Source organism: Ornithorhynchus anatinus, chromosome 5, assembly GCF_004115215.2.
Source record: "Ornithorhynchus anatinus isolate Pmale09 chromosome 5, mOrnAna1.pri.v4, whole genome shotgun sequence".
NCBI classification, from domain to species: Eukaryota; Metazoa; Chordata; class Mammalia; order Monotremata; family Ornithorhynchidae; genus Ornithorhynchus; species Ornithorhynchus anatinus.
The window spans coordinates 67,872,198-67,899,780 of NC_041732.1; the positions used below are offsets into that span (position 1 = coordinate 67,872,198).

Genomic DNA, 27,583 nt, shown 5'->3' on the forward strand with positions numbered 1-27,583 from the left:
GGGGCGGTGGGAGGGAGAGGATGGGGGACTGCTCTCTCCTCAGCTCTGCCCTTGGCTTTCCTTAAATTCTGAATTAGACTGTCGAACCCTTCCACTCTTGTGCTGGAGGGCAGCGGAGGTGAGGTGGAGGGGCAAGTAGGTAAAGTGCTGGCTCCTTTCTGGGTTCCTGGAGAGCCCCTTCCCCATGCCCCCGCTCCAAATCACGCGAGCGTGCACACAGACGCAAGCCCGCAAGCACGCACACACACACAGAGCCTCGTTTTCTCCTCAGGAGGACAAAACGGACACGGTGACCTTCACACCACCTCCCCTTCGCCCAGCGCACGCAGGGGACGCTAACAAGCTGAGCGCTGTAAATCAAGGATGAAATCCCAATGCCAGGAAAGTGAGCAAGAGACATTTATTCTGTAAAGAGCCCAAAAGACGGTGCCTGTTTCTGAATCAGCACTTCAGGGCAAGGACTTGGAAGTTCAGCCGGGGGGGGGGAGAGAAGAGGGAGAGAAAAAAGAGAGACAGAATGTGCAAGATGTATACATATTACAGAGACATCAGAGCCTTTTTCTAGAAAAGTCATGTTTCCTAAAACCACTCCACACTAAGCAGGGGTTTCACTAACTGGAATTGCATTGCACATATTGTAGAAGCACAAACTCCAGCATTCACGACTCTCGGATTCTGTTTCACAGTTTCCAGGCTCATTAGTAGTGCCTTCCCCTCCAAGGGCGCATACAGTAATAGTCTAAAGGAGTGGTGTGGAAGGGATTCCCGCACTTCTTACATCTCTGCCCCCTTGTAATCTCCTAAGCAGGGGGCAGAGGGTCTAGGCTGTGAAATGGGATAAAGTAGGCAATAGCCCCTTGGAGACAAAGCCAGCAAAGCGGAAAGGAGGCTTGACACCGCATTAGGATTTGCTCGAAATGCAGGCGTCTCCTAAATCCAGCCCAATGTGCCTGCTAAATCATGCGGGTCGGCACAGGGCTCCCACTCACCACTAGCCCACCTCCGCTTTCCTCCCCTAGGGCTCATCCGGCGCTTGCTCCAAGCCACCGGCGTTGAACTACCGGGAGCCGAGGCGGATGCTGGGGACCGGCACAAGGGAAAGAAAGGGGAGCAAAGACGAACGGAACCGACGAAACCAACGGAGGAGAAAGGCCGTGGCCCTGACGCCAAGCTGAGCGGATGGATGGGAAGGAAAAAGGACGGGTCGGAGCTCCCAGCTGGGATCCGGAATGTCAATTCCCTCTCCATGGGCCCGCAGGGAAAACCGGTCTCCAACTGAGAGGCGGCGCTCCCGTGGGAAGAGGAAGGAGGCTAATGGACATTGGGTCCCGGCGGAGTCCAGGCTAACAGAGGTCCAGGCAGAGTTTGGTAAAACGCAGGACTCCTGCCGCCTCTATCCTGCTGTCGCCCTCCTCGCCCAGACCCCAGTCGCGAGGGGGAACAGGGAAGCCTGCCTCCCTAGGAGCCTCTAATGATGGCTCTGTCTCTCCTTCCCCAAACAGCTCAGCATCTTCTCTTTCACACCACCCCCTCTCTTCCCCTCCAGGCTCTGACAACACCAGCCACCCAGTCACAGGGTGTAACCTGCATCAAAAACACACATACACAGGTTCAGCTTCCCATAAAAAAAAAAAAAAGAATAAATACGAATTTGAAGAGGAATTCTGCCAAAAGCCAAACTTCCCAAATCTGGTTCGGCCACATTCTTGCCCACAGCCTGTGTTTCTTGGTGCCTCCCTACATTTTTCAAACTGCAGCTGCACAGCCCTCTTAAAATTCAGATTTCTAGCACCTATAATTACAGGCCGCTTGGTGCCAGGCTCCTTTAATTAACAAACCCGACTCCTCTCCCTTCAAAGAAAATCTGTGTGAGGGATATCACGGCGGAGGGGGCGGGCTGAAGTGACCCCCAAATCAATGCCTGTTCACTCTCTTGCGATCGCTGGGGCTCTAACCCAGGGGGAGGGGAACAGGATGGGATGACAATATAGGGAGACTCGGCCTTGGCCCTCACTGGCCCCCATCCAACACACCCCATCCTCTAGGCAAGCCACAAAATCAAGGTGCTGGAAGCTTGGCTATTAAAGATCTCGAGGGCTTTGGAGAAGAGTAGGAAGGCTTCCTTGGGGTGCTTGGAATCACCTTACTTGAGACACTCCTGCAATTTCAAATGGATGGAATCATTTCCCTTCCTTTCCCAAGTTGGTGAGCTGGGGTCCCCTCTCGAAGCTGCTGGGTATCGGATGCAAAGAGGGGGAACGCTCTTTGGAAACTAAAGCCCGAAAGCGGTTAGGAAATAGGATCTGGGACTGAATCTTTCTTTTTAAACCACAAATCTGGAGAGAGGGGAAGAAAGGATATTACTGTCCAAAAACAGTTTTAGGGGGTGGAGGGGTCTAGGGTGATACAAACACCTGGAGGAAATTCTGAGTCCATCCCCAAAGGACACAAACTAAACTGGGGGCCTTACCAGTTCAGATGAGGGTTTGGCCCACTCACAAAGTTTCTGTACTCCAAACCCTCAGGTCGAGAAGCCCACCCAACTGCTCTGCCAGCACGGCCAGGGATTTTTTTGCTTTTCTTTTTATTAGACGATGTCCTAGAAGCCTCCCGTGCCTTCCCCGGATAGACCCCAGGGCCCGTGGTCTCGGGAAGGGTGGAGAGATGATGGCAAGATTTCTGAATGAGTTTGTAGCCGTTTGCAACCACGCTGCCAGGGAAGGCAGACTGTGTTAGGGTGCAATTGCGTTTGGAAACGGCTTTAAATGAGATCACGGACCCCCCATTGTGGACACAGCTTACAACACTGGTCAAACCGAGAAGATCCCGGGTGGGGCTTCGGGAAGGAGTGTTGGGATCGGGATCCAGATAAACCCGCTTATTGGAACGAGCGACGGCAAGGCTGGGTTTCGTTCGGCCATCGCTCCCTGAAAATGGTTACTTCAGGGCTTCCAGGTCCACGCCGGGAGGCCACCGATGTCGTCGGCCAAACGCTCGGGTTGCCGGCCCCTTCGGATGGCTAGTGGCATGATGGCTCCGGAATCGTCCGAAGAAAGCGGCGCCTAGATCCGAAACCCCGACGCATCCAATGGAGCGCCTGATTGCGACCCGCCCAGCTCCCATCCGTCTTCCCGACTGCAGAGTAAGGCTAGGGTCCTTCTGAAGGACGGAGCTGGAGCTCTCGAGCCAAGCGCAAAATGCCCTAAGCCCCAAGCGACAGTATATCCCCTTGCTCCTGCCCACCGTGCGCCACACGGAATACAAGATGTCATCAAATTAAATTTAATTGCCCATTATCCCCGAAGGAGAGGGGGCGGGGGGGCGCAGACATTGGGGTTTCCGCCACTGCAAATGGGATCTCAGACGAGGATAAATCTGTTCGTACTTCCCAAAGAGAGAGCGGGGCGCTCCGCAGGCCGAAGGAGCCCGCTAGCCTAGGGCCGGCCAAACGGCGGCAAGCACTCGAACCCGAGCCGGCCACCATGGCCGACTCCCCAGACCCGGTTTTTTTCCGCCCCCGAGCCACTCCACCGGAGGAGGACTCCGTGCCCAGCTTGTGTCTATCCCGGGGCCCGGGGTCTCGAGAGCACAGCCTGGCCCCAAAGCGTTCCGGGGTCCCCGCCCTACCCCAACTCCCTGCATGGGCTAGCAGAGCACAGCTCAGATGACACCCTTCCTCTCGGCTACCGGTCCCCCCCAACCGTCCCGTCCCCGAACTCCGACGGGTCAGCCGGACGAAAACGCAAGGACATCTTGGCTCCCCAAACCGGCAGAGACCTCCCTCCCTCCGCCTCGCCAGACTGTTTTTAAGGCACTGCGCTTTCAGAGTCCCTTCTTCCTCCAACCCCATCCTCCTCCACTTTCCAATGAACGGCAAAACCCCCGCAGAGGGGAGAGAGCGTGCCGAAGTTGGGGCGTGGCTGGCACCGCGCTGGGGCCCCCGGGACCCGCCGGGTAACGAGATGAGAGGCGGATGAAATCGGGAGTCCTCGGGCCGGGAGCCTGACCCAGCCCCGGCGAACCGGGCCTCCTGGACTTTTCTCAAGGGGAAATCAGCCATCGATCCTGGGACATACAAGTTCCAGGACCGTTCCCTCTCTCACGGCAGCCTCTACCGTGAATTCCTGCCTGCGCTTTAATGTTTAAATTATTAAATGCATTAATGTATTTACATTATTCAAGTCTTATGTGCATTTTTCTAAGATAATTTATGTATAAGAGTTTGAATGTCCGTGACTGTTAATGTCTACAACCCTTCCTGTTCGTTATTGATTCTGGAAGAAAAAAAAAAAAGTCAGAGTTTTAATGCCTTATTTTTAATGTATTAAGAGTCTGAATAAGTGCATTCTCTTTTTTCTTTTGTAATTTCATAATTTAAGTAGTGCATTTATTAAACTGACACGGTATGAATTGTGGTGAAGCCTGGCTCGGCTCCACGCGCAGCTGGACGGAGGTTCACACTCCTCTGCAAATCAAGTAGGAGCTTCTGCTCCTCTCCGTCTTCCACCCTGGGTCCTCCTCCCGACCTGAAGGAAGGGGGTGGGCGGGGGGAGAGGGGGTGGAAGTGGAAAACAAAGGAGGCTTCTGCCCGCAGGTTTCTTCCTCTCCCTTGCCCCCCAGCCTCCTCCCCCTCCCCACACCCATTTTTATAGTTCTCTCCATCCTCTGATTTGTCAATTTGGGGAGGTGAAAGTTTTCAGAATGCGGTTTAGCCGCTTTTCTAATGACTAGCAGTATTCTGTTCATCAAGGGAGCTTTTTGGGATGTACACAGGCGTACGTGTCCGTGCACAGAGCTCTCTACCTCCGCACGCCTCTCCAATCGCAGACTGGAGAAAAGCAGAGGATGCTCTGGGGGTCGGGGGGAGAGGTGAGATTTGGGACTACTTCAGAGAGAGGCCTCTCCAAGCGGGGGTGCGTCTGACCGTCGGCCTCCCAAACTTGGACGGGCAAACTTCTTCCTTTCCGAGCCGGGCTTTCCGGCTGATCTTTCAGCCCGGTCGGTGGAGCGACAGTGACACCCGATGGTTCACGGCTCGTGGGTTCAGCCCCCGCCGGCGTATTCCCCACCCCCTTGCAACATCCCCAGGGGAGGCGGCTGGGGCCCCCGCGGTTTCCTATGTTAATACGGAAGCTCAAACGCAAATCAGATATCAGCGACTCATCAAGAAACTGAATTGCTAATGGATAAATTTCCTGTCAGTGCACCGAACATACACACTGTATGCAATTATGCACGTGTGCCCAAACGGCACAGTATATCACACATAATTACGGCCCCCCCCTCCCCACTCCCGGTTCGCCTGCCGGAGTACGGGGACATGCACGGGTATACATAATACATGCCGAGTACTGTTCGGTCGGACTGGTGAAACGCGAGAGGAAGCCAAAAGTTGCTCGCTGCCGTTTTAAGAGCTGACTCGGCCATTTCTAAGGTTAAGTTTGTGTGTGTGTGAGAGTTTGTGTGTGTGTGTGTGTGTATGTGTGTGTTTTTGCTACTCATTACCATTCTTTAACTGTTACAATTTATATCAGCATATAATGTTAAATAATTACAGGGAGCGGCGCTCACTCTAGTGAGGATATAAACGCGCTGTGGGAATCTACAGATTTAAACAAATAACACTCACGGCAGGGGGTGAGCAGATGAATTAGCATTAATATCCTGCCTGGGAGATCCCAGTACACTGCTCCTGCTTAAATACAGATCTTTTCTGTAACAGTCAATATGACAGCTCCCGGCAATAAGGCCCCTCTCCCGTTCCCAGTCAATATAGCAGCCGGTGAAAATAGGAACGTCCCTATAGCGATCGATACAGCAGCCAGCTAAAATAGACCCTGCCCTTTTAAGGGCTATATTATCGTCAGCTAAATGGCAGATTTGGCACCCCCGCTGAATGGCTCGGCAGAGAAGCCAAGGAAGGATCAGACCGTGCACCTCGAGCCTCCCGCAGTCCTCCCGCTCCTCCCCGGGGCCCGGTCCCAGGACGAAGGAAGCAGCGTGGCCTAGCGGCTACAGCACGGGCCTGGGAGTCTGAAGGACCCGGGTTCTAATCCCGGCTCCACCGCTTGTCTGCTCTGTGACCTTGGGCAAGTCATTTCACTTCTCTGGGCCTCGGTTACCTCAGCTGCAAAATGGGGATTAAGACTGTGAGCCCCAAGGGGAACAGGGACTGTGCCCAGCTTGATTTCCCTGGATCCACCCCAGCGCTTAGTATGGTGTCCGGCACACGGTACGCATTTAACTAATACCAAAAATCTATACAATATATAATATATATGGAGAGGATGCTTACGGATGGGGAGGAGAGTAGACGCTGGCTGGGTCACCGAGCCACTCGCACCTGCTTGCTTCCTGCTCCCTTTCCAAACAAGTGGTGGGGACCCTCTCTCGGGAACTTAAATATTCTGGAGGCTCAGAAGCAGTTGATAAAGGTGTCTGCTAAAGCCCGGCTCCCTCTACCTCCTGAGCGGGCCGCCCCATCTGTCCTACAGGGAAGAGTCTTAAAGAAAGTGAACGGCTGGTCATTTGCCGCTTCCCCACGGAAGCAGCGGGGCTGGCCGTCGGGCCGGGATCGGACACGGGGCTGGAGTGGGAGGGGTGAAAAGTGGAATGGTGGAACGTGGCTAGAATGTTCCCGGGCTGAACGTCATTCAGTCCGGCACGATCCTTTCAGGACGTCCGGACGATGCGACGTTCCTGCCGCCCCAGGAAAAATGGGGGACGGAGTGCTGCTGCGATGGAGCGCGCCGACAGCCCGCCTCACAGGGAAAAGGAGCCGGATACGGATTTTCCCCAGGCAGCCCTGGGATCCGCCGAGGATGTTATGACTTGAACCTGTTCTCCCTCCTACCCATTTTAACCAGTTCCTTCGCAGGAGAAGTCTGGGCTCACTGAAAGATTTTGACAGATGTGGCAGCACAGCCAACCGCTTCCCCGCACCCCGAAGTCGGTTTGCCCTCAGCACTGATGGACACTGATGCTCCAATTCTGCTCTGTTCCAAAAGCAGAACAATGACGGAACCTCTCTTACTCATCAAAGTCCCCCTCTCCATCTGCCCTCCTTTGGGGAATTCCACAGTTCATTCACTCATTCGATCGCATTTACTGAGCACTTACTGTGAGCAGAGCACTGTACTGTGCACTCAGGCGAGTACAATATAACAATAAAGAGAAACATCCCCTGACCACAACGAGCATACAGTCGAGAGGGGGAGACCGACGTTAATACAAATAAATTCCAGATATGTACATAAGTGCTGTAGGGCTGGGAAGGGGGATGAATAAAGGGAGAGAGTCAGGGCGACGTAGAAGGGAGTGGCAAAAGAGGAAAGGGGGCTTAGTCTGGGAAGGCCTCTTGGAGGAGATGTGATTTCAATAGGGCTTTGAATGAATGGATTATCTGTCAGATTTGAGGAGGGAGGGTGTTCCATTCATTCATTTATTCAATCGTAATTATTAATGGCTTACTTTGTGCTAAGCACTTGGGAGAGTATAACAGCAAACAGACACATTCCCTGACCACAATGAGCTCACAGTCTAGAGGGGGAGACGGACATTAATATAAATAAAATAAATATATTACAGATATATACATATATTCCAGGCCTCACTCGGTGAGGGGTCGGCGGCGAGATAGACGAGATCGAGGCACAGCAAGAAGGCCAGCAGTAGAGGAGCGAAGTGTGAGGGCTCGGTTGTAGTAGGAGAGTAGTGAGGTGAGGTAGGAGGGGGCAAGGTGACTGAGTGTTTTCAAGCCAACGGTGAGGAGTTTTTGTTGGATGCGAAGGTAGTCCCTCTTGCCCCAAATGGGTGTTTTCTCCACCTAGGATGCTCAGTCGGGCACCAATCGGGGGACTGGCTGGAGCAGTGGGGTCAGGAAGCAGGAAACATGGAGCCCACAGATTTTAAGATCTTGGTTTGGGCAGAGAAAGTCTCTAAATAATTCAGGTCTCAAGTGCATGTAGGGTGGTGCCTGGCCTCTGTTCTTTCTAGGCTTTTTTGGCTCTGGGAACCCTGGAAAGGAAAGGGGGATCTTGGGAATGGAATGAGCTCTCCTGGGGACTGGTCCAGTACACCATAAGCCAGTTGAGTGAAGACAAGGGATTTGTTTTATGATATTTGTTAAGCGCTCACTACGTGCCAGGCACTGTTCTAAGCACTGGGGTAGATACAAGCTAATCGGGTTGGACAGTCCCTGTTCCACATGGGGCTCTCAGTCTTGATCGCCGTTTTACAGACGAGTTAACTGAGGCACGGAGAAGTGAAGTGACTTGCCCAAGGTCACACGGCCGACAAGTGGCAGAGCCAGAATTAGAACCTGGGTCCTTCTGACTCCCAGGCCTGTGTTCTACCCACTAGGCCACACTGCTTTTCTTCCTCCTTCTGAATGCTCCCTAAGCACCGGCTACAGTGTTATATGTAGTCTGGCACCCAGAGGGGGCTCAGTGAATACCAGTGATGACGATGATCCCCGATGATCCTGCTGACTCTTGATAATGAACCCCAGCAGCCTGGCCTAGTAGAAAGAGCACAGGCCTCAGAGTCGGAGGACCTGGGTCCTGATCCCGGCTCTGCCGCCTCCCTGCTGCGTGACCATGGACAAGTCACTTAACTTCTCTGGACCTCATTTTCCTCAACCGTAAAATGGGGATTCAAAACCTGTTCTCCCTCCTACTAAGACCGTGAGCACCGTGTGAGACAGGAACTGTGTCCGTCCTATTAATTTGTGTGTCCCCCCGGGCTCAGAACAGGGCTTGACCTTTAGTAAGCGCTTAACAAATAAATAAATGAACAACCCTATCCTGTGCCATTATATCGTACTCTCCCAAGCACTTAGTACAGTGCTCTCTCTGTGGCAAGTGCTCAATAAATACGACTGATTGATTATGGTCAATCTTGGGATTCGGATGAGAGGGTGACCTAGGGAAGCTCTCAGTTCTCTCCTAGTGTGCAGGAGCCTGCCTCGATGCTTTGATGATATATTTTTCACTTTTGGAACAGCACTTAGCCAATGGCACTGCGTCCAACAGGCATTTTAAAATGCTGACGTGCATTTCCATTTCCAAACCACACGCTGAAATTTGAGGGTGGGCTCTTTGGCTCTGGGCATCCTTGATCACAGGGCATTTACACTTGAGGGAGCTCCTGTGAGCCAAACAACCTCACCTACTGATACCATTAAAGTCGCCAAAGAGAGAAGAAAGAAAGGAGGCGGGTGAAAAGAGAAGGGAAAACTTCAGAGAGAAAGGAAGGAAGAGGCTGGGAGAGAATATAAGAGTGGAGGCAGAGGGGAGACAGAATCTGGGAGGAAGACAGAACAGAGAGAAAGAGAGGCAAGAAAGATGACAAACCTGACACTCACAGCTTAAAACTTTCAATGTATTCTATGCAATGAGAGTTGCAATAAAACAAACATTACAGTGAGTCAACCAGTTCACTTGAGTAGAAAGGAGCAGGTTCTAGACAACCTGAAACCCAGCTCTGCCCGCCCGCCTGCTGGACGAGGCCGACGGCTCCTTCGCCATACTAGGAAAAGATGGGGAAGAATAGAAGAGAGAGGGGATGGGGTGGGGCGGGGGGAACTCTTTCTTAAGTGGTCCCAACGTCGCTGAAAACAAAGACCGTGTCAAGATTTAAACCAAAATAATGGCAAGGCTACAAAGGTCCCGGTTCTAATGTTTCCTCTGGTCTTTCCTTTCATAAAACGCACTCTTTACGCCGGGTGTTGGGAAGTGATAGACTCGGTGCTGGTGTGTGAGCTCTGGAGGGAGAGGAGCAGCCAGAACTCGAGGCAGGAAACAGGGCAGAGCCCGGCCAGTCCTCACTCACAGCTCACCAGCACCCGCTTCAACCCTCTCACCTCCCTCTCAGACCCGGCATCCCCAGGAAACCGAAAACCCAACCTGCTTGGCTGAGAACTACCGTTCCGCCCAGTGCCGCCGTCACCGAGGTTCCTTTTAGGCCTACGGGCACATCTCCCATCCCCCGGCTACGGCGGGGGTCTGTAGTAAACGGCGGACCCCCTCCACCTTGGCGCCAGCCAGCATCCGGGAGCCTTCCGACAGAGGATCGCCCCCACTTTGGTTCGACAGCATCGGTAAACGGCCGCTTTCAGCCCACAGGCAGACTGAAACAGAAGGTTCCCCGGTTCATATTGTGAAAATAATGGATGCTTAAAAGGCACCATATACAACAGCCACAGCAGCCAGTGTGTAACCATTCAGAAAAACAGAGAGAGCAGGAGAGAAAGAGACCGAATAAGGGCGAGAAACTCAATTTTCCTCTCTCTCTTCCTCCCAGAGCCACACTTGGGATAAAATGAGGTTTGAACAGGTTAATCCTTATGAGGTAGGAAAAAATGATTAAATACATTAAAAAAAATCAATTGTACATTAAACCGAATCCGGGAACTGCCAAAACAAACACTGCAGCTTTCATCCAGGACGTATTAGCTCGGCAAGCATGGGCCAGTAGAGGATCCCCCCCACCTGATGGGAACGGCTCAGGTGAGAGGGGCCCAGCAGAGACGGAGGATTAAAAATGAGGGGAGGGGCCGGGGGTAGGGAAGGGCGCGGGGTGGGGGGGAGAAGAGGGGAAAAACTAAGTAAGCGTCGCTAGAATTGAGGTTCTAGACACTAAAGCGCAGGAGAGAAAATGTCGAATGGAAATGGGACTCAGGAGACCAGAGTAGATTCCTGAAAAATCCAATAGGGATGATGATAATAACGATGCCATTGATAAGTAAAAGTTATCCCGTGCTGTGCCATCAGACGATTTTCCCGTGTTGCTACCGACTCATGACCCGATCTGTTAATGCTGTATCTTTCCGAGCGGAAAAGCTTCGCTGTGGAGCCGGGTTGCGGGGAGGGGGTGGCATGTAATCAATCGATCGTATTTACTGAGTGCTTACGGTGTGCACAGCACTGTATTAAGCGCTTGGGAGAGTACGCTATAACAATATAACAAGAGCTGGTAGACACATTCCCTGCCCACAACGAGTTTACAGTTTAGAGGGAGCGTCCACACTTGAGACCAGACAACCACACCCGGCACCGTGCCTCGATCTCACCTGTCTCATCGCCGACTCCGGCTCACATCCTTCCTCTGGCCTGGAACACCCTCCCTCCTCAAATCCTCCAGACAATCAATCACTCTCCTCGGCTTCAAAGCCCTAGCCAAGGCACACCTCCTCCAGGAGGCCTTCCCAGACTAAGCCCCGCTTTTCCTCAGCTCCCCCTCCCTTCCGTGTCACCCTGACTCGCTCCCTTTGCTCTTCCCCCCTCTCCCTACCCCACAGCATTTATGTATACATATATTATATATATTTCTATTTATATTCGTGCCTGTTTACTTGTACTGTTGTCTGTTTCCCGCCGTCTAGACTCTGAGCCCATTGTGGACGGGGACTGTCTCTCTTTATTGGCTGCACTGTACTTTGCAAGCGCTTAGTACAGTGCTCTGCACACAGTAAGCACTCAATAAATACAACTGAATGACTTGAAAGATCAGAACTCAGATCACTTTTTTCCAGTGCTTGAGAGTCCTTGATGAAAGGACTTCGGGAACGCAAAACCCGTGGCCCGTCCGCACCTCTCCTCCGCTGTGGCGGAGCACTGGGGCCAGTACCTTGCAATGGCTGTTGTCGGGATTTGAGAATTCTCGGCCAAACCTAGAGAAAGTCCACAGAGGTGAAATGTCACGGCTCATCTGCTTCCCCGTGTGAGCAGCAACCCTTCCGTTCCACCGGCACCCACCCTTCCCCCTGTCTCGGGACCGCATCGGCACAACGGGAAGAAACTGAAGGAAGCCGGGCCCACGGGCCAGGAAGGCGGGAACTCGGTGGAGTTGGTTCCATTCTCTCCAGATAATAATAATAATAATGATGCCATTTAAGCATTTACTATTTGCAAAGCACTGTTCTAAGTGCTGGAGAGGATACAAGGTGATCAGGTTGTCCCACATGGGGCTCACAGTCTTAATCCCCATTTTACAGATGAGGTAACTGAGGCACAGAGAAGTTAAGTGACTTGCCCAAAGTCACACAGCTGACAAGCGGTGGAGCCGGGATTTGATGCAGAGGACAGACTTTCAGACCTGAGATCTGTTGCCCAGAGTTGTTTCCATCCTGCGTCCTTGCATCCCGTGAGTCTTTTGGCCCAGGGGCACGACGAAAGGTCACGGAAGCCCTGACCTATTCCCACCCCTTCCCAGTGAACTTCGGAGACGGGACGTGAGACCACGGACTGAGTTGGATGGGGCGGAATTCTCTCCCTGGCCCCCTGATGTGGGGGAAGAGGATACGGAAGCTATTGGGAACAGGGCACGAGGCAAGGGAGCCTTGCCGCTCTTACATTAGAGCTGGAGAAATTAATTTTACTCACGGATTTGACCGAAGGCCTACGACATCTTGGTGGGATGCCCCGGATCACCAGATCGAGAGAGAGCCAGACAGAGGGAAAGAGAGAAAAAGAGGGGGCGGGTGTGTGCACGGGTGTAGACCAGGGAGCGGAGAATGGGAACGGCAGAAGCGAATGCTATTTTGGCACTTCGACTGTCTAGTTACCTGGGGTCAGACCAGTCCTTCCGACGCTGTTCAGCACGATGGAGATGGGCTGAGAGGCTGAGGAAACCTGTGTGAGCCCCCTGTGGGACAAGGACCGTGTCCAACCTGAGTGGCGCCCAGTCCAGGGCTTGGCACATAGTAAGTGCCGAAGAAGGAGGAGAAAGAAACCCCGAAGCGCCTTCAGAGTGGGTGGGAAGATGGAACGACAGTAGCTGCCGCCCCCTGCAGGCCCTGCGACCACCCCTGCACGCTGCCATCCTCCTCCGGGAAGATGAAAAGGTCCCATTATCTCCCCTCGATCCCACAACCTGTCATTAGGGAAGTACACGGAGCACGGAGCGCAGACGCCTCCTCGCCGCGCACCGTCACCTGGGAGGAATTAATGGGTGCCCTTTTCGACAGGCAGGATGCACACAAAGGGCTCCCACCTGCCCCGGGACGGCTCACCGAGGGGGCCGGGCCTCCAAGGAGCACAGAATTAGCAGCTGGCGGCAAGACGCGAACTCTCGGGCAGAGAGGGGGAGAGAAAGGGGCAGAAAGAGAGAAAAGAGCGGGCGGGACGCACGGCTTGGCCGTTTACACGGAGGCTCCCACCCCTGGCATGGGGTGAAGGCGGGTGTCTGAGCACCTGAACCCATATGAAGGATTCGGGGAAACCCTGAATGTGCAGTTGATGAGAAATGCAGCCACTCGCTCAGATCATCAACCTGTTGGTTTCACGCCACCGTTAACCGCCCTCCTCTGCTGGCAAAGCCGGACGGATGGGGCGGGGGGGACGGCAGGGCACTGGAGAAGCCTCTCGCCAGTCCGATCACATCCCTCTCCATCCTTTTCCGTGGGCACGTGCGGGAAAGTCCCACCCGGGCGGCTGGTTTGCGGGTGGACAACAGGAGGGATCTGCCGGAGGGCAGGGTAGCTGCTCTGGCCAAGAGGTCACAAAGCCACCAGCAGGACCTGCCCCCCCGAGGGAATCGTCGGCCCAGAGCAGCAAACAAGAAGCTCGTGGCAGGGAGGGGGCCTCTCCGTGGCTCGGCTGGGCGGGAATGCCTCTGGACAGATTTATTTGGCGAACTATCGGTGTCACCTGCATCAGTGGACTATTCAGACCAGATCAGTCCATTTATTGTCGTACTGTACGTTCCTAAGCGCTCAGTAGAGTGCTCTGCACACAATAAGTGCTCAATAAATACGATTGAATGAACCAACTGATGAGAGCGGAGGAAGGTTTGTAAAGCAACAATCATAAATTTGGGTTTTAACGCCAAACCACGAGGGAGAGTAGAGCTGGGGGGAGGCAGGAAGAAAATGGGGACTGTGTGCCTCCCTTCCTTCCCCCACTCCCATACACACTGCCCGATTCCCGCACCTCCCTGCAGCTGTATTCTTCCAAGCACTCAGTACAGTGCTCTGCCCACAGAAAGCGCTCAATAAATACGTCTGACTGACTGACTTCCCACCGCCTGGGAGCCGGGTTCGCCTGTGCAGCTCTCAGGCTGAGATGCCAGGGCTAGGGCCCTTCCACCCCCAAAACATCAACAAGACCGGGATGTTGGTCCGCCCAGCAGCTCACTTCTAGGGAAGGGAAATGCTCTGAAGAGCAAGTCTGGGAGTATTCAAAGCTCCCTCGGATCTTTCTGAATGAGAACTGTCTCGAGCTTCACCCTCCTGGATGCTTGGCCAAGGGAAGCGATCGGAAATGCCGAGGAAATGGAGTCGGGGGAGGAAGACGGAGGGAGGAGGGAGGAAGGACGGGGGCCTCGGTTCGTCTCCTCCCTGGGATAAGGAGGACCTAAAGACCTTCTCCTCTCCGGGATAAGGAGGACCTAATGACGGGAGCAGGAAGCTGCAAGAGGACTTCACTTTGCATTCCCAGAACCACTTCCTGCAGCGTTTCGAGTAAATCACACAACTTCCCCGAGCCTCGGTTTCCCCATCTCCCAAAGACGAGTATTGTTTATTTACAGAGCAGCCAGGAGCCCTGATGAAAGGGGTAATAGTAACAACGCCATAGGATTACGAGGAACCTGTAGTTCAAACCAAGGCCACCATTTCACATGCCATTTCTTTAATTATTACTCCTCAGATTTTTGATTCATCTAATAACTATTTGTTCAGGGGCACCCTGTATCTCTGGAAACTAACTTCATCCCTTCACTGAGCCTGTCAAAGGAACCAAATTAAAAGGCACCTCCTGGAGAATTAGACAAAACCCTCTGCGAGCCGGTAATAAGGAAGAAAGGATGAGGAAAGAGCCGTAGCTTTGGGGGACATCCGGGAGAGCCGAGAGCCCCGAGACAAAACGGAAGCCTCTGGGGGCCGTCAACCCCAAACAGCCAAATCGGAAGGGACGGGGTACGTTCTGGTCTCCACTGGCTCGATACTTAACTTTAATAGTCTCATTTCCCATCTGTTTGGATCTGATGGAATCCAAGAGGGTTAAAAAAGAAGACCAAAGGACTCTGCTCAGGGAGAGGTGTGAAATCTGAGCTGAGATTTCTTCTCCCCCTTCTTCTTCCTAAAAGGGACCAAAGCCCTGAACCCAGAGTCCTGGAGAGATCCAGGGAATAGCGGGACTGCCCGCTTTGTCTACCCTCCCACTTCTGGGATCACTGAGGGGGGGCAGAATCCACCACAGGATACTTTTTTATTATTGCTGTTATTATATTTGTTTCTACTCTTGACCTCTAACCTGAGATTACCGATCTAATATCCCAGGGCTTACTAGAGTGCCTGGCACATAGTACGTGCTTAACAAATATCATAAAAAAAAAACCCTCATCCGGAGCCTGTCCTCAAGAAACCCACATGGCCCTCCCCAATTAGTCTCATTAAAGCCACTAAGAAGTTGTCAGAGGACTAGGGCCTTGGGGTATGACCCCCTGACCTACTTGTCTACAAATTCGGCCTTCCTATGTGGGAGGCAATTACAGAATCTAAGAGACTCCTCTTCAGCACTGTTGTCCCAGCCCAGATGAAAGGGGAACCACCTAATTCCACACTCAAGATGGCAGCCCTAAGGGGAAAGTGCTGTCCTCGCAGAGCTGGAAGTCAGTTAAATACTACTTCGGGCTACTGAATGAATGTCTTCTCTAGGCAAACCTCATCCACACTACTCCTGGGGAAATTCAGAAATGGAAACCATTGTCCGCAATTAACTAACGGAGAAAATGGAGGAGAGGGAGTGGTCCGCCAAGGCTGTCAGATTTGAGGTTCAAGGCCAGCACCATAACATACTTTCATTCCTTCGTTCAATTTTATTTATTGAGTGCTTACTGTGTGCAGAGCACTGTATTAAAGGCTTAATTAATAAGGGCTGTATTGCACAATACAACAATAAATAGTGACATTCCCTGCCCACAACGAGCTTACAGTTTGGGGGGGGCAGGGGACAGACATCAGTACAAATAAATTAAAATGACAGATATGTACATAAATGCTGTGGGGCTGGGAGGAGATTAGAGCAAAGGGAGCAAGTCAGGGAGATGCAGAAGGGAGTGGGAGATGAGGAAAAGTGGGGCTTGGTCAGGGAAGACCTCTTGGAGATGTGCCTTCAATAAGGCTTTCAAGGTGGGGAGAGTGATCTTCTGTCGGATTTGAGGATGGAAGGCGTTCCAGGCCAGAGGCAGGACGTGGGCTGGGGGTCGGCGGTAAGACAGGCGAGATGGAGACTTAGTGAGGATAGCACTAGAGAAGCAAAATGAGTGGGCTGGGTTGTAGAAGGAGAGAAGTGAGGTGAGGTAGGAGGGGGCAAGACGCTGAAGTGGTTTAAAGCCAATGGGTGAGGAGTTTTTGTTTGATACTGAGGTGGCTGGCAACCACTGGAGTTTTTTGAGGAGGGGGGTGACACGTCCTGAATGCTTTGGCAGAAAAATAATCCGGGCAGCAGACTGAAGTATGAACTGGAGTGAGGAGAGACGGGAGGCTGGGGAGGTCAGCCAGAAGCTGATGCAGTAATCCAGGCAGGATAGGATGAAAGACTGTATTAAGGCGGTAACAGTTTGAATGGAAAGGAAAGGGTGGATTTTAGTGGAGTTGTGAAGGTGGGACTGACAGGATTTAGTCGGGGATTGAATATGTGGGGTGAATGACAGAGAAGAGTCGAGGATGACGCCAAGGTTACGGGCCTGAGAGACAAGAAGGCTGGTGATGCCATCTACAGTGACGGGAAAGTCAAGGGGAGGACAGGAAATGGGAAAGAGAAAACCCAAAATAATTCTGTCCCATGAGGTGGAAGGAAAAGAAACACCCAGGAGGATTAAGAATGTGATGCTCACAGAAACCAAAGAGGTCATGGATGGCAGAACCTTAATTCCTACTTCAACAAAATCAATCAATAGTAATTATTGAATGCTTATTGTGTGCAGAGCACTATATTAAGTACTTGGGAGAGAACAATAAAGAGTCGGAAGACATGTTCCCTCCTACAGAGAGCTTACGGTCTAGAGGGAAACCACAGAATCCTTAAGCTGGGAAGGTCCTCAAGAGGTCATAATAATAATAATAATAATGGCGTTTGATAAGCACTTACTATGTGCCAAGCGCTGTTCTAAGCGCTGGGGAGGATACAAGGTGATCGGGTTGTCCCACGTGGGGTCCACAGTCTTAATGCCCATTTTACAGTTGAGATAACGGAGGCTCAGAGAAGTGAAGTGACTTACCCCGAGTCACACAGCTGACAGGCGGCGGAGCTGGAATTTGGACCCATGACCTCTGACTCCCCGGCCCGGGCTCTTTCCACTGAGCCACGCTGCCCAGCCCTCTGCCTCTGTGGAGTCCGGCATCAACAGCCATTTCCAGGCAGACGGAGGTCTATCCTCCTCTTAGGGATCTGACGGGACCTGCTCCCACTGGGGCTGGACAGTAAGCGGGAGAAGGGAAGCCTGTGTCCCGTGTGAGTGCATGTGTGTGTGCTGAAAGGAGGCCACTCACCCCCCCATAGACACCCCCCCGCCCGACTGCTTACAGCAGACTCTGACCTAGCAACCCTCAATGCGCTGGAGGGCTGTTGGAAACCCTCCTCTCAAGGAGGCAGAACGCGATGGAGCAGCTATAAAGGGAGAGGGCGATCAGCTATTCTAACTTTAGCCGAGAGGGTGCTGCCCTTGGCAATTACGGGGGTTTCGACAGCCCAGCACTTCACTCTGAGAGTTTACGGGCCTTGCAAAGCCGGGCCCATTCGGGGACCTCCGCTGCCACGGGGATTACAGGCCACACAAACAAAAGTTGAAGGCGTTGGACGGGGGAGGGAGGGAAGGGACGCTGGCCAGGCGGAGGAGATGGCCGGAGGCAGTGAGGTGGGGACTAGGCCATGGGTTCTAATCCCGGCCACTTACCCGCTGTGTGAACTCGGGCAAGTCCCTTAACTTCTCTGTGCCCCCGTTACCTCATCTGTAAAACGGGCACTGAGACTGTGAGGCCCAGGTGGGACAGGGGCTGTGCCCAACCTGATTAGCTTGCTCTAAGCGCCGGGGTAGAACAGTGTTTGACGCATAGTGAGCACGTAACAAGTACCGTCGGTTTATTTTTAGGCCCAAGGAGGCTCAGCTAGACCGGATGCTGACCCGTATAGACTGCAGGCTCACTCAGTCCGTCTGTTGTTATATCAGAGAAGCAGCGTGGCTCGGTGGAAAGAGCACAGGCTTGGGAGTCAGAGGTCATGGGTTCTAATCCCCGCTCTGCTGCTTGTCAGCTGTGTGACTTTGGGCAAGTCACTTCACCTCTCTGGGCCTCAGTTCCCTCATCTGTAAAATGGGGATGGAGACTGTGAGCCCCTCGTGGGACAACCCGATTACCTTGTATCCCCCCAGCGCTTAGAACAGTACTTGCACATAGTAAGCGCTTCACAAATACTATTATTATTATTATGTACTCTCCCAAGTGCTTAGTATAGTGCTCTGCACACAGGAAGCACTCATTAAATATGACTGACTGACCCTAGGCAAGGACCGGAATACACTGCCCGCCACAGAGGTGTGGCAAGCTTAGTTTTTATGCCCCCAACCATGACAGCAAGGAAACCAATCCCTGCTGGTCTCCCAGAAAAAAAAAGACGGGCTGGCGGTATCCACTGCCAACCTCATCTGATGGCAACTCTCTCCTTCTGAAAGCTGCCCCCAAACCTCCAACTGGCCACCTCTGCCCAGCCTCCCTGTGCACACAGATTCTTCTCCTCAGCCCCTTTGGATCTGAGGTACCAGATGAGACGCCCCATTCCCAAGAGCTTAGTTGGTTCTGGGAGCAGGGAATGAGACCAGACTGGAAAACTTCAGCTTCCCGGTCCGAGCCCGGGAAACGGGGAGGGGTTCCGAGCCCGAGCCTTTAACGAACCGGGAGAACCCCAGCCCTCCCAACTCGAAGGTCGTCCGTCCGTGTCAGGGTGAGAACCGGAAGAAGGTCGGAGGAACAGAGACGGCAGGCACGTAAGAGTCTGGAAGAATCACCAAGACCCCACGGAGTCATCTCTTCCAGCCCCTTACCTCCAGATAGGGAAACACGTCTACCAGTCCATCCCAAACTAGGCAGGATGGTTGGGTCACCTGTCTTCAAAGTTATCCAGGTAGCGGGATCACTCTGAATAAACTCTCAGGGGAGTCTAGCATGACCCCTCCAGCACAGAATTCCTATCGACCAATCAATGTTTTTTATTGGGAGTTTACTGGGTGCACCACATTGTAATAAGCACTAGGGAGTGTTCAGTACAACAGGCACAATTCCTGCCCACGAGGGGCTTAAGGACTAAAGGGGGAAAGGGGCATGAAGACAAACTGCAGATGGCTATGTACATAAGCGCTGTGGGGCTGGGTTGAAAAATCAGAGTGCTTTAGGGATACAGACCCAAGCGCACAGGCGACGCAGAAGGGAGAGCAAAGAGGGGATGTGAGGGTTTAGTCAGGGAAGGCCGCTTGGAGGTGTGATTCGAGCAGGGCTCTGAGGATAGGGAGAGTGGCAGGGTCTATCAGATACAAATAGGGAAATCCAGGCCAGAGGGAGGATGTGGGCCAGGGATCGGCGGCAAGAAAGATGAGATTGAGCTAGAGAGTGGTCTGGCGCTCGAGAAGCAAAGTGACGCCTAGGCTGTAGAAGGAGATCAGCAAGGTTTAGTGATGATAACAATAACATTTATTAAGTGCTTACTCTATGTCAAGCACTGTACTACATGCTGGAGTAGATACACAGAAGGGAAATAACTGATTGTCTTCAAGCTGATGGTACAGCATTTCTGTTAGATGAGAAGCAGCGTGGCCTAATGGAAAGAGCACGGGCCTGGGAGTCAGGACCTGCGTTCCAATCCCCGCTCCACCACTTGTCTGCTGTGTGACCTTGGGCAACTCACTTCACTTCTCTGAGCCTGTTACCTCAACTGCAAAATGGGAGTTACAACTGTGAGCCCTATGTGGGACAGGGACTGTGTCCAACCCGATTAGCCTGTATCTACCCCAGGGTTTAATACGGTGCCTGGAACAGAGTGATCGCTTAACAAATACCTTTTAGAAAAAGAAATGGAGATGGATGGGCGACCCTGCAACATCTGGGGAAGGAGCTGCAGCAACCCTCCCCAGCCCAGAGCCCCACCCACCCACAATCCCGGCAGCTCCTCTCGCTCCCTCTTCTAACGGTCCTGGTTCTCTTCAACGGCACCTTGCCTCCGGTCAGCCCAAGACGGCAGCTTTCCCCAGCCCCGGCCCCCTCCCCTCTCAGGTCGCAGCCCTCTCTGCTCCTCCCGGGCGGGCATCTCTGGGCTCCGCCCAGTACTGGACACCAGCACCGGTGGCCTGGTTTAATCAGACTTCCGCGAACGCTCGACCGAAAGCAATAAGGCCTTGACTGAGAGACTGTGGGAGTTTAATATAAAAAATTTAATAAAAAAAAAGGAAAGGAGAAGGGGTCCACCTTTTAATAGAGCCCTAATTACCCAACTCACAGGATCAGCCGCAATGAGATGGGAGTTTATTTCAGGTTTTTTTTAATTATTGTTTTTTTTTATATATATATAAATTGCTGCTATGTGTTTTCTTTCCTCTGAGCAATTATGCGGCAAGTACGTAAAGAGGGGGGAAAAATTCTTAATTAAATATCCGGTAATTGTGGAGTTGGCCTGGAGAGAGCCAGCCTGAACTCTGGACCATCGCAGGCCGTCTGGGTACGCGGGCTGCCCGGGGCCTCCCGGAAAAGAAAAACGCCCAACGGGGGCAACGCGCGGCGACAAAACCACGACACCAGGAAACGCGAGCGCAGCAGAGCGGCCGGGAACTCGAGGAGGCTGTCCTCCGCCCGCCGTCCGCCAACCGGTGCTCTCCGCCGGAACACAGCGCCGGCATGGAGACCGTTCGAGGAGGTCAAACTGGTCCTTTTCCTTTCTCTCGGCCCCCCGGGGGGCCACCCGCCAACTCCACCCAGAAAAAATGGCTCTGGGGTCAGGCTCGGCCCCAAGTGGGACACGGAAATTAAGAGTTGCAAAGGGCTGCGGGGAGAGATGGGGCTCGAGTCGGATTCTGGTAGGAGAGTCTCATGTGTGTGTCCGTGTCAGGGTTGGGCGGGGGGAAGGACCTAGTAGGCCTCAGCTCTCCTGGGGGAGTCTCACTGTCCAAGATAATAATAATGTTGGTATTTGTTAAGCGCTTACTATGTGCAGAGCACTGTTCTAAGCGCTGGGGTAGATACAGGGTCATCGGGTTGTCCCACGTGAGGCTCACAGTCTTAATCCCCATTTTACAGGTGAGGTAACTGAGGCACAGAGAAGTTAAGTGACTTGCCCAAAGTCACACAGCTGAGAGGTGACAGAGCCGGAATTCGAACCCATGACCTCTGACTCCCAAGCCCGTGCTCCTTCCACTGAGCCACGCTGCAGGCACCTGCATTTCCAGTCTCAAGGGAGAGCTAAGGTGAGGCCACGGCAGGGTCGGGATATTGCTGGGAGAGGAGAGGAAGGCGAGCCGCTCCCCCTGACCCCACCAGATCAGGAGAAAGCGCCTAAAGAGCCAACTGGGAGATGGACCACGTTCCTTCCTTCTGCTCCAGTGCACCCTTTCTTTCTTTTTTACGGTATCTGTTAAGAGTTTATTTTGTGCCAGGCACTGTACTAAGCACTGGGGTAGATAGAAGCTAATCCAGTTGGACACAGTCCCTGTCCCACGTAAGGCTCACACTCTTAATGATAGTATGTGTTAAGTGCTTACTATGTGCCAGGCCCTCTTCCAAGCACTGGGGTAGATACGAGGTAATCAGGTTGGACACAGTGCTTGTCCCACATGGGGCTCACAGTCTCAATCCCCATTTTACAGATGAGGTAACTGAGGCCCAGAGAAGTGAAGAGACCTGCCCAAGGTCACATAGCAGGCAAGTGGTGGATCCGGGATTAGAACCCATGACCTTCTGACTCCCAGGCCGGTGCTCTAGCCACTACGCCATGCTGCTCCGGGTGCCTGGGTCCGCGCCTTGTTCCGAGGAAAAGCCCACTCTCAGGGAGGACCACCTAGGAGGACTCTGACCTGAAGGCTCGGGAGAAGGGACCTCATTCATTCAATAGTATTTATTGAGCGCTTACTACGTGCAGAGCACTGTACTAAGCGCTTGGAACGGACAATTTGGCAACAGAAAGACATCACACTTCTCCTTCCAGAACTTACTGAGCCCCAAAGGCAGCTGACCTTGAAGGAAGAGCTATATCCACGCTTGGTAACCAAAAGTTCTCCAACCAAGTCTACAGGAATAATAGCAATAATCATCATGGTATTTGTTACGGTATTTGCGTCAAGCACTGTACTAAGCACAGGGAGATGCAAAAGAATCAGGTCAGATCCAATCCCTGCCCCACATGGGGCTCACAGGTTGACGAGGAGGAGGAACGGGTATTCAACCCCCATTTTACAGATGAGGAAACCGAGGCCCTGGGGTGAAGTGACTTGCTCAAGGCCAGCAGCAAATAGCAACTGGGGATTAGAACCCAGGTCCTCTGACTCCCAGGCTCCAGCTCTTTCTAAGCCAAGAGGACTCTCTGGTCAGTGTGGGATTTACCCTTTGGGTATGACATGTAAGTTGGAATGTCATCTAGAGCAGTGTCCCCTTTTACCTTCTGGCTGAGCCCCCAGGACCGTCAGGAGACAGTGCTGTCTATGGACACCACAGGCCGTTCTCCTCGTATCAATCTTTAAAAATACATTTAGGGGAAAAAAAATCCAAGATACCTAATAACTTGCCATTGGCAACCTCTAAATGTGCCTGATGTAGAACATACGGGCAGCTGCCGAAACCAGGAAGTAACTGTTTCGCTGGCCAGAAAGCCCCGGGATCCTAATAATAATAATGTTGGTATTTGTTAAACGCTTACTACGGGCAGAGCACTGTTCTAAGCGCTGGGGTGGAAACAGGGTCATCAGGTTGTCCCACGTGAGGCTCACAGTCTTCATCCCCATTTTACAGATGAGGGAACTGAGGCACAGATGAGGGAACTGAGGCACAGTGCAGTTAAGTGACTTGCCCAGAGTCACACAGCTAAGTGGCAGAGCCGGCATTCGAACCCATGGCCTCCGACTCCCAAGCCCAGGCTCTTTCCACTGAGCGACGCTGCTTCTCCTAGTTCCAGCAGTGTAGTTCCTCCCTAATGGAATTCGGATCGGCAGTGGGTCGGTCACCTACAGCACCCTCTGCCAGGGGGAGTCCTCTCAGTCCAGCCAAGGGTGTTCGCTGAGCGCTTACCGTTTTACCGAGCACTGGACTAAACGTCAAAGGCTAGAAATCAGAGGGAGCAGATTATGCCCTCTCTTTTCCGATGCAACTCTTGCTTCGGAAAGGACAGAGAGGGCCGCGAGGCTCGAGGATGACACAGGTGGAAAACGACCCGGTGAAACGTCTGCGATATTGGAAGGGAAATCACCGGCCAAATCTCCCGGACTTACCAGAGGCTCTCGGGGCACCACGTTTTCATTCCCTGGAATAGGGCCGGCCTGCGAAGGAAGAAAGAAAACACAGCTGAGGTCACAGTGCCACCAACTGGGCACCCCATACCAAGCATCTTCCCGCCCAAAACCATCACACACCCGCGCACACGTGTACACCCGCGCACACGTGTACACGCCCGCACCCTCATCGTGATGACGACATTTGTTAAGCGCTTACTATTCATTCATTCACTCATTCGATCGTATTCAGTGAGCGCTTACTCTGTGCAGAGCACTGGACTAAGCGCTCGGAATGGACAGTTCGGCAACAGAGACCGCCCCCGCCCACTGACGGGCTCCCAGTCTAATCGGGGGAGGCAGACGGACAAAGCTTAATCACGATAAATAGAAACAAGGGGACGGACACCTCATTAACAAAATAAATAGGGTAATAAATCATATATACAAATGAGCAGTGCTGAGGGGGAGGGGGAGGAGCAGAGGGAAAGGGGGGAAAGGAGAAGAGAAGGGGACCCCAAAACCGAGGGGACCCTAGGGGGAGGGAGGGAGGGAGAGGAGGGAGGGGAGGGAGAGAAGGGAGGGGAGGAAGGAGAGGAAGGGGCGGAAAGGGAGGATGGGGAGGAAAGGAGAGGAGGGAGAGGAGAGGGAGGAAGGGGAGGATTACTATATGCCGAGCACTGTTCTAAGCGCTAAGGGGATACAAGGTGATCAGGTTGTCCCTCGTGGGGCTCACGGTCTTCATCCCCATTTTACACACGAGGTCACTGAGGCACAGAGAAGTGAAGTGACTCGCCCGGCGTCACACAGCTGACAAGCGGCGGAGCCGGGATTGGAGCCCATGACCTCTGACTCCCTAGCCCGGGCCCTTTCCACTGAGCCACGCTGCTTCTCAACCCTGACCACCACTGCAGGTCCCCACCACCCTCTGGCACCTGCATGGTGGTTCTGCCATCACGGCCGGCGGGAGGGGGAAGGTCCTATATGAATTTCAATAAGCAGATTCTGTGGATATTTCAGTGGGGAAGGACCGATCCACAAAACCACGCATCCGGTGCCAACCTACTCACCGTACCTCCATCTCGTATATCTCGTCACCGTCCTCTCGCCCACGTCCTGCCTCCGGCCAGGAACGCCCTCCCTCTTCATAACCGACAGACATTTATTCTCCCCGCCTTCGAACCCTTATATAGAAGACATCTCCTCCAAGAGGTCTTCCCTGACTAAGCCCTCATTTTCCCTTCTCCCACTCCCATCTATGTCGCCCCGATCTGCTCTCTTTATTCACTCCCCCTCCCCGGCCCGGCCCGAGTACTTGCGTACATATCCCTCATTTATTTATAATGTCCGTCTCCCTCTCTCGACCGTAAGCTCACCGTGGGCAGGGAATGTGTCTTCCAATTCTGCTGTACTTTACGCCCCTAAGGGCTTAGTACAATGCTCTGCACTCAATAAATACAACTGAACGAATGAAGAATGTAAAGCCTTCTGATCCTGCTAGGGTCCGGTCCTGTGAGAAGTCGGGGCCAGAACTGAAAAGACCGATCTCCAGGAAAAAAAAATCTCCAGGAGGAGGTATAAACCTTCTTACCCTTTTCCATATCGGGTTCAACTTCGCGCGGCAGCACTTTCTAAGCCCCCGGCCACTAGCCCCCGGCCACCACAGCCGGCGGGAGACTAGCCAAGAGAGGGACACGCTCAGCCCACGAGAGGGCGCCGGCTGCCCACATTGATGAATGGGCCCCATTGATCGCAGGCAGGCGATCAGCGGGTCGATCGATCGATCGATCGGACAGCTCCTGCTCCGCGCCGGACCAACGGCCCGACTGCGCTTCGGCACTTGGATGGGGAGTTGGTTCGCTGCGCTCCCTGGTTGCCATTTGTCCTCCGGTGGCCCGGCTAGCTCCTGATTCGTGCCAGGGCCGTGATGATAATAATAATAATAATACAGTGTGGCTCGGTGGAAAGAGCACGGGCTTTGGAGTCAGAGGTCATGGGTTCGAATTCCGGCTCTGCCACTTGGCAGCTCTGTGACTGTGGGCAAGTCACTTCTCTGTGCCTCAGTTACCTCATCTGTAAAATGGGGATGAAGCCTGTGAGCCCCACGTGGGACAACCTGATTCCCCTGTGTCTACCCCAGCGCTTAGAACAGTGCTCTGCACACAGTAAGCGCTTAACAAATACCAACATTATTATAACAATGTTGGTATTTGTTAAGCGCTTACTGTGTGCAGAGCATTCATTCACTAGTATTTTATTCAATAGTATTGAGTGCCTACTATGTGCAGAGCACTGTACTAAGTACGTGGAATGTACAATTCGGCAACAGATAGAGACAATCTCTGCCCATTGACGGGCCTACAGTCTGATTGGGGGAGACAGACAGACAGACAAAAACCAATAGCGATAAATAGAATCAAGGGGATGTACGTCTCATTAACAAAATAAATAGGGTAATAAAAATATATACAAACAAAATATATACAAACATATAGAGCACTGTTCTAAGCGCTGGGATAGATACAGGGTAATCAGGTTGTCCCACATGAGGCTCACAGTCTTCATCCCCATTTTACAGATGAGGGAACTGAGGCACAGAGAAGTAAAGTGACTTGCCCACAGTCACACAGCTGACAGGTGGCAGAGCCCGGATTCGAACTCATGACCTCTGGCTCCCAAGCCCGGGCTCTTTCCACTGAGCCACGCTGTGATGATAATAATAATAATAATTATGGTATTTGTTAAGGGCTTACTATGTGCCAGGCACTGTTCTACGTGCTGGGATACATGATAATTCCCAATATACAAGATAATTGGGTTGGACGCACCACCCAAGGCTCACGGTCTTAGTCCCCATTTTACAGATGAGGGAAGTGAGGCACAGAGAAGTGAAGTGGCTAGGCCAAGGTCACACAGCAGATGAGTGGCGGAGTTGGGATTGGAACCCATGACCTTCTGATTCCCAGGCCTGTGCTCTATCCACTAGGCCCAGCGTGATGGAACCATTATGGCATATCCCTCTATTTCTGGAAGCTCCTGGGGCACCCAAAGCCCTTCCCTTGTCCGAGGAACTGACTTTCACCCCTACCCTGTCAATGTTTCTGGGCAAAAGGTGATGAGCTCCCATTGTCTCTTAGGAAATCCACAGCTTAAAGGCTGGAGCAGCAGGGCCCAGTGGAAAGAGCAGGAGCCTAGGAGTCGGAGGAACTGGGTTCCAACCCCGGCTCCCCCACTTGGCTGCTGGGTCCTTGGGTAAGTCACTTCGCTTCGGGTTTCCTCATATGTAAAAATGCGGATTAAATCCTCCTCCCTCCGTCTTAAACTGTGAGCCCTATGTGGGTCAGGGACTGCGTCCAAGCTGATGTTCCTGCATCTATTATTTATTTATATTTATGTCTGTCTCCCCCCACTAGGCTGGAAGCTCAATGTTGGCAGGGAATGTGACGGTCTGTTATACTGTACTCTCCCAAGCGCTTAGTACAGTGCTCTGCACATAAGTGCTCGATAAATACGACTGATTGACTGATCTACCCTACCACTTAGTTCTTGACACATAATAATAGTATTTGTTAAACGCTTACTATGTGCCGAGCACTGTTCTAAGCCCTGTTAGTAAGCACTTTCCAAATACCATAAAAAAAAAGAAATCTAACAGAACACTGATCGCGTAATTCACCTTTTCACTGTTCCTCAATCTCACCCTCTCGCCCACAGGCTGCCTCTGGCCTGCAACCCCCTCCCTCTTCCTATCTGACAAGGACTCTCCCCTCCTTCAGAGCCTTATCGAAGGCCCATCTCCTCCTGGAGGCATTCCCTGACTGAGCCCCTCCTTTTCCCTCCTCCCACTCCCTTCTGCGTCGCCCCGCCTCATTCCCTTTATTCATCCCCCCTCCTAGCTCCCGGCACTTGTGTAATTTACTTAATGTCTATCTCTCCCTCTAGAATGTAAGCTTGTTGTGGGCAGGGAATGTGCCTGTTTATTGTTATATGGGACTCACCCAAGCGCTTAATATAGTGCTCTGCAGACAGTAAGTGCTCAATCAATACAATCGACCTGCTGACTGATTGATCATACGTCGGAGTTAAAAGGCGAAGGAAGGGGACTGGGACTGAGAAGTGAGAA

At 52.7% G+C, this 27,583-nt stretch overlaps 1 protein-coding gene across 1 annotated transcript in view; it reads right to left on the reverse strand.

Annotated features, from left to right (window-relative positions):
- The window catches only part of PEX14 (peroxisomal biogenesis factor 14), a 124,234-nt gene that overhangs the window by 88,594 nt on the left and 8,057 nt on the right, over nt 1-27,583 (reverse strand). Inside the window, exon 2 of the mRNA XM_029066065.2 lies at nt 23,461-23,508. Coding sequence (XP_028921898.1) covers nt 23,461-23,508 — 48 coding nt within the window. The remainder of the gene's footprint in view (nt 1-23,460; nt 23,509-27,583) is intronic.